The sequence below is a fragment of the Thalassophryne amazonica genome, chromosome 10, assembly GCF_902500255.1.
Source record: "Thalassophryne amazonica chromosome 10, fThaAma1.1, whole genome shotgun sequence".
NCBI lineage: Eukaryota > Metazoa > Chordata > Actinopteri > Batrachoidiformes > Batrachoididae > Thalassophryne > Thalassophryne amazonica.
Window position 1 is genome coordinate 90,333,513 of NC_047112.1, and position 13,450 is coordinate 90,346,962.

At 46.1% G+C, this 13,450-nt stretch overlaps 2 protein-coding genes across 3 annotated transcripts in view; one reads left to right on the forward strand and one right to left on the reverse strand.

Annotated features, from left to right (window-relative positions):
• The window catches only part of paics (phosphoribosylaminoimidazole carboxylase, phosphoribosylaminoimidazole succinocarboxamide synthetase), a 29,196-nt gene extending 24,446 nt beyond the window's left edge, over window positions 1-4,750 (reverse strand). Inside the window, exons 1-4 of one of the 2 annotated variants that reach the window (XM_034180484.1) lie at window positions 4,348-4,750; window positions 3,587-4,084; window positions 3,441-3,500; window positions 2,755-3,351 (exon numbers count right to left, since the gene is read on the reverse strand). In XM_034180484.1, coding sequence (XP_034036375.1) covers window positions 2,755-3,351; window positions 3,441-3,500; window positions 3,587-4,084; window positions 4,348-4,735 — 1,543 coding nt within the window. In that variant the 5' untranslated portion in view covers window positions 4,736-4,750. Of the gene's footprint in view, window positions 1-2,750; window positions 3,352-3,440; window positions 3,501-3,586; window positions 4,085-4,347 lie in introns of those variants that run through there. The other variant, XM_034180485.1, reaches the window with a different exon arrangement.
• Window positions 1-13,450, forward strand: part of ppat (phosphoribosyl pyrophosphate amidotransferase) — a 38,427-nt gene that overhangs the window by 13,090 nt on the left and 11,887 nt on the right. Inside the window, exons 2-3 of the mRNA XM_034180486.1 lie at window positions 5,187-5,253; window positions 5,394-5,600. Coding sequence (XP_034036377.1) covers window positions 5,187-5,253; window positions 5,394-5,600 — 274 coding nt within the window. The remainder of the gene's footprint in view (window positions 1-5,186; window positions 5,254-5,393; window positions 5,601-13,450) is intronic.

Here is a 13,450-nt window from a genome sequence, read left to right on the forward strand (position 1 = left end):
GAGAGAAATTTATGAAAATGTTATGCATGAGTCCCAGTCATCTGACATTTTTGCTCATATTGACTAATAACATCACCACTAGCAGCCTAAATTCTTGATACAAGGTAGAATGGATCCATGCTTTCATGTTGTTTGTGCCAGACTTTAACCCTACCGTCTGAGTGTTTAAGCAGATTTTGCAGCTCATCATAACAGGCAATCATTTTACAATCTTCCATTGTACAATTTTGGTGAGCCTTAAGTTCTTCATAGATGATAGGTGTGGTCTTCTGCTTACTGTGGCTTATCTCTTTCAAGGTTTAATATCTTATTTGTTCAGCGATGTTGCTTCTTTGTAATGCATGGATATTTGAGTTACTGGTGCTTTCTGTAATCTTAAACCAGTTTAATTGTTCTTCTCTGACTTCTGTCATCAGCATGACATTTTCACTCAGAGAACGGGCACTAATTAGATGTTTGTTCTTTTTTGGACAACTCTAGAGGCCTTGTCCTCAAATCACCTAGAGAAGGCATTCCCACTTATGCACCACTATTTCAATTTGAAGTTCCAGGCTAAGTTTGCTTACATCTCTGAAATCTTTTCATTGCCGAACCAGTTAAATCTCACGCTGCAAGGGGGGAATAGCGGCAAATTTTTGGTTGCTGGCAGAATTGAAGCTTTCAAATAAAAAACTGGCTCTGTAGATCAAGAGGGTCCAGGAGGACAAGATGGGCATTTCCACTTGTGTGATATATTGGAGAACTACCTGCATTTGTGTGTCCCAGCACCAGTGGACAGAGAAATTTGCTGAGAATGAAATCTGTGGATTTTGGAATAATTTTCTGTGGATGCTACTGCAAATGACATGACATTACCCGCATATTTGGAATCCCAGCTTGAAGTTGCAGTGAGTCATTGTCAACCTGAACTCTTTCTGGTTCACGGTTTGCAGGGAGTACCCATGCCTCACAGTGAGAGCTGCAAAGTTTCTTCTCCCATTCATAATTCTATACCTTTTGTAAAACAGAACAGCAACCACTGGATGAACTTCACTCAGCCTCTCCTCCATCCCACCCCAGTGGATCCTCTGGTGCCTGAGGGATAAGCTAAAGCATCTCATTGACTGCTGCTAACATCCATGAAGGTTTGTCAGGTCAGGTCTGGGACCATGAGCTGGTAGTGCGCATTGCTGTATCCGCCACACACCTCCCTTGGTTCATGGATGGTATCCACTCAGACAGATACTTGGCCCATCCCAACCTCTCAAAAATAACCAATGGTCTGCTTCACCCTTGGCCTTCTTGGGGTCCTCAACACTGAGACACCTGCATGCTGTGTATCATTCCCAGAGAAATGTCCCACATGGCTGAAATATCATAGTTTATGTTCCTCACAATGTAAGTTAATATTAACTTATTACTGAAATTAGTGACTTTATATTTCAGTAGGCCAGATTCCATTTTTGGACAATTAATACTTTTTTGACTGAGAATGTCCTACTTTTGTGGTTTTATGTTGGCTCTGTCATATTTTAAATAACCTGTTTCTGTTGTCTTTTTTATTATCCGTATAACATAATATTATTATTATTATCATCTGTATAACAAGCAGTGGAAATGCTGTATTTCATTTCTACACTTATAATACATTACATTAAAACAGATAAAATAATCATTTGGGATCTTTATTTAATAAGCCAAGTTGAAAAGTTTGAGTACCTCTGCTCTTGATTGAGCTTATTCCTATTGTTGCTCATTCCATTTTCTGAATCAGCTGTGGGGACACAGCCTTGGTTTTGAGCCTTATTTAGACCACAATGAGGGAGAAGAAACCTTGTAGAAAATCCTTCACTCAGACAACAGTGACAGTATTTATTGCAGAGTTCAGAACACAGAATGGTGATTATAAAATAAATAAATAATGCAGGCCATTTCAGCATGCAGCAGATGATAAACTTTTTTCTCCCAGCTCTGGTCATAATCGACTGATTAAAAAAAAAAAATGAAAGAAAAGTTTGTTTTACTGTCCTTGAATTGACAGGAGGGACTGACAATATCAGAGTTTCAACAGGGACAAGCTCCTCATCAGCAATCGATTTTGTATGGATTTGCTCGAGAATGCCATTGCAAAACGGGAAGAAGTCTAAGTTGCTGCTTTTTAAAAAGTTCCTTTACATTTACAGAGGTAATCATGCATGAGTTTACCTCTATAGGAATCCTGTCTTTGCTACCACACACTTCTCATGAAATTTTCACCTATTCAGTGGCAGAGGTGGGTAATCCCGGCTTCAGTGAGTAAAAGTCCTCCGCGTATTTGTTCCATCCAACCACTAAACCAGCTGATTTTAATTCATTCAACTCTTCAGCCAGGTAGACAAGCTAGTCAGTGACGTCAATTGTTGTAGTAGCACAGGGAGAAGCAATACAAGGTCAGACTTTTACTCACTGAAGTGGGGTTACCCACTTCTGTTCAGTGGTGACAAGAAGAGGGCTACGTCAGGTTTTTAGCTTGCCTCTACTGGCTTACGTTATTTAGTGATGTAGTCCTTTATGGCATTAGTGTTCTGATTCAATACTGGACTGATTGTCATTCTTGTCATGAGTGAAAATTTAACCCAAAAACATCTAGAAATATAGCCCAGGTTGAAAAATCCCAGAGTTCCCCTTTAATGAGGGTAAGATTTTTGACTTTTCAACTTTGATAACTGGTACAAAAAGCTGTTTGCTTTCTTTCTTTGATTTCATGCATGCATGAGTAAAGAATATGAAACTCACTTGTGTGCTGGTGATCCAAACGATGCTGTCCACTTGTCTCATGTCTTTGTTCATCATTGTTTGGTGTCACAGTGAGGCTTATTGATGAGGAGGAATCACAAATGTAAGTCCTGTCCTTCATCAGCCCGGCCACCATAGTCGCTGTTTCCACCTTTTTGGTACATATATCATCACAATTTTTCTCTTCATGGTCCTCCACTATATGAAGTCTGCTTGGATCTGTTTGATGGTCTACAGCTGGTTCTTGGTGTGGTGAGCCATTGGTTGTTCGATTCATAATTGCATCCACCTCATTGTAGAATCTCAAAAGGCGTCTTGGATCAGCTTCATCACTTTTACCCCTTTGGAGGGAACGGTAAAGGTATTTCAGGTTTTTGTACTTTGTGTGACACTGCTTCCAGTCACGGTCAATGCCTTGTTGCATTAGCCTGTTGGAGATCTGGACAAAGATATCTTTCTTTCTTGTTGAGCTCTCCAGCTGTCTGCGCACACGCTCATCAGACCAGACTTCAATCAATGCTTGCACCTCGTGGTCACTCCAGTTTCGACCTGTGTCTGACACTGTGACCACATGGAACTGATCAGAGCGAGATGGATCTGTGGGTGTTAGACATCTGAAATTAATATGAATAAAGAAGAAACGGTTACAAACAGATGAACTGCAGAGTTTGTTTGTTGTCGCATACCGGCTTGCCTCCATTTTTCTTCCAAGTCTCCATCCATGTCATAATCGTCACTGTTGTCATCTGAAAACCAAGTTCAAAAAGTTTTGTTGGCATCTTTTTCTTAAAGGGAGCCAGAGAAACATGTACAGCATAGCCAGACAACATACCATCATCAATTTCAATGACGACCTCACTTTCTGAAGCAGTCATTTGTGCTGTGTGGCCTGCTAATGTTTGTAACTTCCTTGGTCCTGATTCTCCATCATACAACCTCTTCTGCATCTCCAGGGTCCCATTTTCAAGTCCTCTGTCCAACAGAATGGCTTCCACCTCATCAAAGAACTTCATATACTTCCCTGGACCACCTGCACCACTGCCTTCAGCTGCGTGCGTACTCTTGGCAGTCTTGTAGTCATACTTCAAGTTTTTGTATTTTGTTCTGCACTGTTTCCAGTTTCTCACCACCCCGAAGTTTCTCTGCATTTGACGGGCCATTTCTTGGAAGATGGACTTGTTGCGTAGTGTGCACTTCAAGCGTTCTCGGATGCGTCGGTCCGCCCAGACACACAGTAATGCTCGCACCTCATCATCAGTCCAATGGCGGCCCCCTTCTTCAGTCACACTTGCACCGTACCGGAGGGCACGAAAATGCCGGCTCTTGATTCCTACACATACACAATATTGTCAGTGAGATATTTACATTTAGTTCTTCAATATGACAAGTTTTTATTTGTGTGCGCATGTGGTTGTTTTGTTGTTTGTTTGTTTTTTAATTAGAGTTCAGTGTTTAGAAGGAACATGCCTGTTTTCCACTGGACATGTTCTGGATTAGTTTGATTAAAAAAAAAAATAGAAATTTTGATAGACATTCCTGTTTAGATACTGAAATGAGCTGTGTTGCTACAGTTGGATTTCAGCCTACATTTACCTTCCTGCATTGGAATTGTGAGTGAGGAAGAGTAGATTCCTCTTTGATTACGCGCATCTTCCACTTCTTCTTCCCAGCCCTCCACCGGCCTCCTGTCCACTGCCGGGCTGTAGTTTGCTGATGTGCCTGCTGTTTCAGGATTCCTGCTCTGCAGTCCCAGGCTCCTGCATTTGGCCTGACACTCCCACCAGCTGCGCACAATGCTGAGCCTCCTCAGACGCTCTGAGATCAATTCAAACCTGCTCTCAGCTGTTTGCTGAACTCCCACTTCTTCCCACACTGACATGAGAGCTAGCACTTCTCCTTCTCCCCACTGCCTTTCCACCGCACATTTTTCTTCTACCACTTCCCTATCACCTCCTCTTTGTCTCTCTGCTTCTCTCTCCATGTTTGAGCTGACCTGGAAACGCTTTCTTTTCCCCCAGCCCGTCTCCCTCTGCTGCCTGGTTCCCTAGGCAACCAGGCGGTTAAGCCTGAAAGCAACGCCTCCATGCAGAAAAGCAGCCTCACCACTGGCTTAAGCTGTGTGGTGAGGAGGCGGGACCAACTGTAATCCGAGAAGCAGCTTGGTAAATAGGCTGAAGCTACAGCAAGACGACTCTCCATATATGGCAGCTCCACAGTCCAGGAGCAAACATGCTTTTTTTTTTCTTGCCTTTCCTTCTCCTCATTCCTCTTTCCTTTACTCATATCAAACCGGTTTGGTTTTCTTCAGCATGAAGCTTGCATCAAACACAACTGAGCAAGTTTATACATGTTGAGAGAGATGATGAATTATAACAGCCATATTTCCTCTAGTAAATTGTCAAAACAGTTTCCATGTGATTGTGTCTGCACAGGGGCCAGGAAAGTGCCGGAATTGTCACAAGTAATGGAGCAAGTCCACCCACATACGTGACATTGAAGGTAACACATTGAGCAGAAGAAGCACATTGCGTGAACAGAAGCATGACAAACACAGGTTAGCTTGTACTATGACAAATTGCTTCTTTTAAATTCCTTTTTTTTTTCTGTGCCTTCCCCCGTCGGCTCCTGGCATTCTTTAGGGAATGGGATTAGTGAGTACTGCCTTCACACATGAGGCTCTTCTGAAGCTGCGCAGTGGTAACCTTGGCATTTGTCACACACGCTATTCAACCAGTGGAATGTCAGAGCTGCAGAACTGCCAGCCCTTTGTGGTGGATACACTCCATGGCAAGATTGCTGTAGCACACAATGGAGAGCTGGTTAATGCTCATGCCCTGAGGAAAAAGGTGAGCGGAGCCCATTGTACACCTAATTTGAACTTGGTGCAAAATAACCTCCTCGATACACATTTTCTTGATCTACATATACTACACACACCACAGTAGTATTTCTGCCCTACTTTGAGCTTGCTCCAATAAATGCTGTTAGTGAATTATAGTGAAGCAGGATGTTCTTATCTACAGTAGCTGGACACTGAGATGATTTCTTTCAAAATAACTTTTACACCAGTTGATGTCAAACGGTTATAGGTTAATGGTATTTTTGGACACATGCTATGGCAATGGAGCATTGTTCAGTATCCCAAAATCTCAAAGGTTTTAGAACATTGTCAAGAACATGTTGTCATATGTTGCTGTATTCATGACACTAGAGAACCTCCCTGCATCGTGGATAGCAGCCATCCAGTCAGACAACTGATCATCCCCACCTCCAGCACATAGACCTCTATCTGCTCACTTCATTTTATTTATATAGCACCAAATCACAACAAAGCTGCCCCAAGGTCTAGCCTTACTACAGGGATCTTCAACTCCAGTCCCAGTGTCCTGCAACTTTTAGAGGTGTCACTGCTTCAACACACCTGAGTCAATTCATGAGGTCATTAGTAGCACTCTGGAGAACTTGACTGCACACTGAGAAGGTAATTCAGCCCTGAGTCAAATGGCTGAATTGACTCAGGCGTGTTGGACCACAGAATCATCTAAAAGGTGCAGGACACCAGCCCTAAGGACTGGAGTTGAAGACCCAACTCTCCTGAGCAAGCACATAGGTGACAATGGGAAGGGAAAAACTCCCACCTGGCATTCACGAGGAAGAAACCTTAAGCAGACCGGACTCAGTGGGGTGACCCACTGCCCTGGCCATTCTAACAGTTACACAGTTCCAAGCAGTTACAGCAGTTAAAGTGTAGGTGACATCAAAAAATGCGCACAAATAATCACTAAAAATGATGAAGTGTTTATATTTAAAAAAAACCCTGAATAATGAAAGTTAAGTGCGCAGGTAAACAACATAAACAAAAGCTGTCTGAAGCATGCACTATATTTCAGTCCTCAGCCGTGGCCATATTGTTCCTATGTCATCACGAGAACGACACCTGCTGATTCAAGCGCAAAACAATTGTAAACACGGCAGAGGTCGAACTGTTTTCAGACTTTTTTTTTCTTCTACTGTGGAGCTTTTTTTTTTTTTTTTTTTTTTTTGTGCAATCTGAAGGTTTTTCTGAATCAGCTGTGGGGACACAGCCTTGGTTTTGAGCCTTATTTAGACCACAATGAGGGAGAAGAAACCTTTTAGAAAATCCTTCAGTCTGACAACAGTGACAGTATTTATTGCAGAGTTCAGAACACAGAATGGTGTTTATAAAATAAATAAATAATGCAGGCCATTTCAGCATGCAGCAGATGATGAACTTTTTTCCCCCAGCTCTGGTCATAATCGACTGATTAAAAAAAATGAAAGAAAAGTTTGATTTACTGTCCTTGAAATGACAGGGACTGACAATATCAGAGTTTCCTTTTTGAATACACTTAATGTACTGTATGTTAGTAGCGTAACACATGATTAAATATTAAATCCATTCACAGAAGGAGTAAATAATATAGTCTTGCCTGTCCCTTTCAGAGAGATCATCTTTAAACTTGTCCACCTTTTACAAAACGACATCTGAAAATAATTTAATTTGTTCTGTCCTGGTTGAAGAAAAGTCCATTTGTCACATGGGAGTTTGGTGCCAGCAGCGCCGGCTGTAATCCGTTATTGCGGCTGATGGATTGAGTCTCTGTTGTTAACGAGCCGCTTTGCACTGCAATTTAACCCTCTGGGGTCGGTGCCGTCGTGTGCAAGTTTTATTAAATGATATGGCGTTTTTTTAATGGCATTAGATAGAAACTTTTTTTTTTTTTTTTTGCTAAAAAGTACACTCCTCGGACTTTAATTTCAGCCGTCCACCATGCTTGTAGTTCTAATAGAAGCTGTGTGATGACGTGCGCAATGTGAGTGTCCAATTGGAATTGGTTCACTGTCACATGGTTTACCAGTATCCAATTGTAGGGCAGAGCAGTCTCACATGGTAGGCCAAAGATTGTTAGGAGCAGCGATGTGTTCAGCCCCTTTCACACGGGGCCCACTTCGGGTTGTGTCGTGCAGCATCATGACGACACCATGTGGAAGCAACCCAGTGCCAAGACGATGTAGCTCAATGCCACAACAGCACGAGGGACGCAAAGGACGAAGCGAATCAGACGCCAAAAATTAAACATGTTTAATTTTTTGTGTCGCGCACAGGACGCAGAAATTAAGTGGTTTCAGCGCAAGTCAGGGCAATGCGACGGTACTCAATGTGACTGGAAGCCACACCCTCACAATACAACATTACCCGACGCCAATTTATGAACCCTGCTGTATCCCATTGTTCCCGAAGTATAAATCATGCAGGATTGTTTTTATACCGTGTACACAATGCAGTAAAACAACACGCGCAAAAAGAGCACAGAAAAAAAATGCTGATTGCAGCCTGACTGCAGCTGCAGCTCCTCTCTCTTAAATTCTCTCACAAAAGTGTTTAAATAAAGTCCATAAAAGTCCTGCTCACAGACTGATTGCCAGAGACAGGACATGTCCACATCCAGTAAAAAGTCCGGACATCTCCAGTCCATTTACGTACAATTTGTTTGTGCACGCACATGCGAACAATTAAAAGAAAAAAGTCTGGCTGCAGTTCCTCGCTCTCCCCTCAAACTCTCTCATCACTGTGTTAAATAAAGGACAAAAAAGAACATAAGTCCTGCTCACAGACTGATTGGCAGAGACAGGACATGTCCACATCAAGTATAACTCCAGACATCTCCACATTTACACATGGACGGTCGGTTCGCGCACGCGCCCACGGGCACCTCGCGGTCAAAGGAAGAAAGATAAATGATAACAGAAATCAGAGCGCAGCCCTGCACAAGAACAAATATAAACTCTGCCCCCCTGCTTTGCGCACTTGACGCAGAGGTTCCTGCGTCATCATGAAACAACTCGAAGCAACCCCGGTGTGAAAGGGGCTTTACTCTTTAGCATGTGAATGCTGTTTGAATAGCCCCCTGGCTGCTGGCTCCATGTGTAAAAGCGCAGCATTGCGTATATGAATGGAAGTGATCAGCGTAAGAGGGCCTCATACAAACTCACATGGTCAACCAACGAGTGTCAGTAGGAGGGATGATTCACTACTTGGCCAGGGAATATTGTTGAATAAGCCTCTCACTCTCAAGGGGCTTTCACAGTGGCGTATTCGTACAGCTGCTCATTGCGGCGTTGTGAGTCATTGAAATACGCCCCAAATACGCACGTGCTCGGTTTTTTCCGTTGTGCATTCTGTTAGTAGAGCTGGGTATTGCGGCGTGTGTGGCTATTTTAATACGCTCGAGTGCGCGCGTACCTCGAGTGTTCATTCCGTTCGTATAGCTGCGTGTTTATGTGTGCACAGAGTGTGTTTCTTTTGCCGCTATAAAAAGCCACTTCCCCTTTTTTTTCAGTTCTCTCCAGACGGCTGAGCAGAACACATCGCTGCGCTTGAAAATCAGTGTGATTTTATCATGAGGTTTTTAAGCCCTCGCCTAAAAGCTGCAATCCTCCAACATCTGGATGTCCTGGAAAGATTGATTAATTATGTGGCAGAGGTTGAGCGCTTGACGAGAAAGCAGGAGGCAAGTGCTCAAAACACATGAAAACTGCTTTTTGAGCGTCAATTTCTTCTATACACACACATAATGGGGTGGGGAGCGAGCACACACACAGAATTTTTTGGCGCGCAAACATACTTTTGGCATGTGAAGCGAGGCGCAAACGGTGCGCACAGCGCATAAAACACACGAAAACTGGTTTTTGAGCGTCAATTTCTTCTATACACACACATACAAACACATACTGGGGGGGGGGCGAGCACACACACACAATGTTTTGGCGCGCAAACACACTTTTGGCACGTGAAGCGAAGCGCAAACACTTGGTGCGCACAGAACACATAAAAACTGCTTTTTGAGCGTCAATTTTTTTCTATACACACACATACTGAGGGGGGGCTCGCTCGGAGAGTGGTGGCGATGACGACTCCACATCACTGGAGGCCGAAGGAGCAGGAGATGTGGGCTTGTTCGGCATTTTTTCGGATATAATGAAACGCAGCCCAAGGGAGAAATTTAAAAAAGTGGCCCAGAAGAATAAAACGCGGGCAGGAATAAAAACAAAACAAAACTATGGGACACAAAAAAGCTGCCCAAAAAATCAAAAATGACCAGAAATGAAATGACGACGGCTTTGCAACGGTGAACAGTCCTCAAATAATGAGTCCAATAAAAGTGCCACAATGATCTTGCAGTATTTATAGCGAAGAACAATGGAGCCCGGCAGGAGGTGTGAAGTGGCGTCCAGTACCGTGTTGAAGCGTGGGCGGGCCCACAATAGCGGACAGTAGCACGGTGCTGCGTGTTCTCGCATGAAGGCTCCATGCTGTGCTGTACGCCGAAGAAAATTAAACAGGTTTAATTTCTTCCATCCTACGCGCGTAGCCCTCAACATATGGCTGCGTATTGAGAAAAAAAACTCCTCGTGAAGTGGGCGGAGAGCTGCTCATTACAGCGTAGACAATATGCTGTAATGCGGCCATGGGGGTTGGGTGCAGAGAGGATTGGAGGGCGGGTGGCCCGGCGGCCCGGTCCGCGCTCACAGCCCCTGGCTGTTGGGACGTGGAATGTCACCTCGCTGGGGGGAAAGGAGCCTGAGCTTGTTCGGGAGGTTGAGAGATACCGACTAGAGATAGTCAGGCTCACCTCCACGCACAGCTTGGGCTCTGGTACCCAACTCCTGGAGAGGGGTTGGACGCTCCACTTTTCTGGCGTTGCCCACGGGGAGGTCTCTCACTGTTGTCTCAGCCTACGGGCCAAGCGGCAGTGCAGAGTACCCAACCGTCTTGGAGTCCCTGGGAGGGGTACTAGGTAGCGCTCCGACTGGGGACTCCATTGTTTTCCTGGGGGATTTCAATGCCCACGTGGGCAACGACAGTGAGACCTGGAGGGGGGTGATTGGGAAGCATGGCCTCCCCGATCTGAACCCGAGTGGTGTTCAGTTGTTGGACTTCTGTGCTAGTCACAGTTTGTCCATCATGAACACAATGTTCGAGCACAAGGGTGTCCATAAGTGCACGTGGCACCAGGACACCCGGAGCCGGAGGTCGATGATCGACTTTGTAGTTGTATCATCTGACCTTCGGCCACGTGTCTCGGACACTCGAGTGAAGAGAGGGGCTGAGCTGTCGACCGATCACCACCTGGTGGTGAGTTGGATCCGCTGGGAAGGGAGGAAGCTGGTCAGACCTGGCAGGCCCAAACATATCGTGAGGGTCTGCTGGGAACGACTGGCGGAACCCTCTGTCAGCGAGGTCTTCAACTCCCACCTCCGGGAGAGCTTCTCCCAGATCCCGGGGGAGGTTGGAGACATGGAGTCCGAGTGGACCATGTTCTCCACCTCCATTGTCGATGTGGCCGCTCGTAGCTGTGGTCACAAGGTCTCTGGTGCCTGTCGCGGCGGCAATCCCCGAACCCGGTGGTGGACGCCGGAAGTAAGGGATGCCGTCAAGCTGAAGAAGGAGTCTTACTTGTCCTTGTTGATAGGTGGGACCCCGGAGGCAGCTGACAGGTACCAGCAGGCCAAGCGTGCTGCAGCCCGTGCGGTCACAGAGGCAAAAACTCGGGTATGGGAGGAGTTCGGGGAGACCATGGAGGAGGACTATCGGTCGGCCTCGAAGAAATTCTGGCAAACTGTCCGACACCTCAGGAGGTGGAAGCAGCTCTCCGCCCGCACTGTCTACGATGCGGGTGGGGAGCTGTTGACCCTGACTGGGGATGTTGTCGGGCGGTGGAAGGAATACTTCGAGGATCTCCTCAATCCCATCATCACATCTTCCGAAGAGGAAGTAGAGACTGGGGACTCAGAGGCAGACTCGTTACCCAGGCCGAAGTCACTGAGGTGGTTAGAAAGCTCCTCGGTGGCAAGGCTTCTGGGGTGGATGAAATCCATCCTGAGTACCTTAAGTCTCTGGATGTTGTGGGACTGTCTTGGCTGACACGCCTCTGCAACATCGCGTGGCGGTCGGGGACAGTGCCTCTGGATTGGCAGACCAGGGTGGTGGTCCCTCTGTTTAAGAAGGGGGACCGGAGGGTTTGTTCCAACTACAGGGGGATCACACTCCTTAGCCTCCCCAGTAAGGTCTATTCCAGAGTACTGCAGAGGAGAATTCAGACCAGCTCTACACGCTCCATCAGGTGCTCGAGGGTTCATGGGAGTTCGCCCAACCAGTCCACATGTGCTTTGTGGATCTGGAGAAGGCGTTCGACCGTGTCCCTCGGGGCACCCTGTGGGATGCTCCGGGAGTACGGGGTCCGGGATCCTTTGCTAAGGGCCATCCGGTCCCTGTACGACCACAGCAAGAGCTTGGTTCGCATTGCCGGTAGTAAGTCAAACCTGTTTCCAGTGCACGTTGGCCTCCGCCAGGGCTGCTGTTTGTCACCAGTTCTGTTCATTATCTCTGTGGACAGAATTTCTAGGCGCAGCCAGGGTGTAGAGGGGGTCTGGTTTGGGAACCACAGAATCTCGTCTCTGTTGTTTGCAGACTATGTGGTTCTGTTGGCTTTGTCAAATCAGGACCTTCAGTGTGCACTGGGGCGGTTTGCAGCCGAGTGTGAAGCGTCCGGGATGAAAGTCAGCACCTCCAAATCCGAGGCCATGGTTCTCGACCGGAAAAAGGTGCTTTGCCCTCTACAGGTCGGTGGAGTGTCCTTGCCTCAAGTGGAGGAGTTTAAGTATCTCGGGGTCTTGTTCACGAGTGAGGGACGGATGGAGCGTGAGATCGATAGACGGATCGGTGCAGCGTCTGCAGTGATGCGGTCGCTGTATTGGACCGTCGTGGTGAAGAGAGAGCTGAGTAGGGGGTAAAGCTCTCGATTTACCTATCAATCTACGTTCCGATCCTCACCTATGGTCATGAGATATGACTCATGACCGAAAGAACGAGATTGCGAGTACAAGCGGCCGAGATGAATTTCCTCCGCAGGGTGGCTGGGCGCTCCCTTAGAGATAGGGTGAGGAGCCCAGTCACTCGGGAGGAGCTCGGAGTCAAGCCGCTGCTCCTCCACGTCGAAAGGAGCCAGTTGAGGTGGCCCGGGCATCTTTCTCGGATGCCCCCTGGACGCCTTGCTGGAGAGGTGTTTCCGGGCATGTCCCATCGGGAGGAAGACCCAGGACACGCTGGAGGGACTATATCTCTCGGCTGGCTTTGGAACACCTTGGGGTTCCCTCGGAGGAGCTGGGGGAGGTGTGTGTGGATCGGGAGGTCTGGGCGGCTTTGCTTGAGCTGCTGCCCCCGCGACCCGACTCCAAATAAAGCGGTAGAAAATGGATGGATGGATGTAAGTGTCAAAACAGTTATTATAGTTTGCTCTGTGTTTGAGTAAATGTGTGTGAAAATTATTTTCCGATTTATTTTTTCCTTTATTTCTGATTGTAAACCTTTATTACACTTATGAAACACCACTATATCATATATATTCTGAATGTACAGGTTGTCCTGAAAAAAGAGACATACCACTTGATTGTGGGATGCAGGGTGAGCTTTTAACAACAATAATAAAATATTTATGCCAGGTGAGTGAACTGTCCAAAAAATGCTCTCGGACCCCAGAGGGTTAAAAGACTCCCGGTTCCTCATCTGCTTATAACATCTCAGTCTGCACGCGATGAAATTATCCCATAAAACAATCAAGTAAAACAAAAAAAAATCTGAAAATACTCAGGTTTGCCTCTGTGTCAAGTTGAG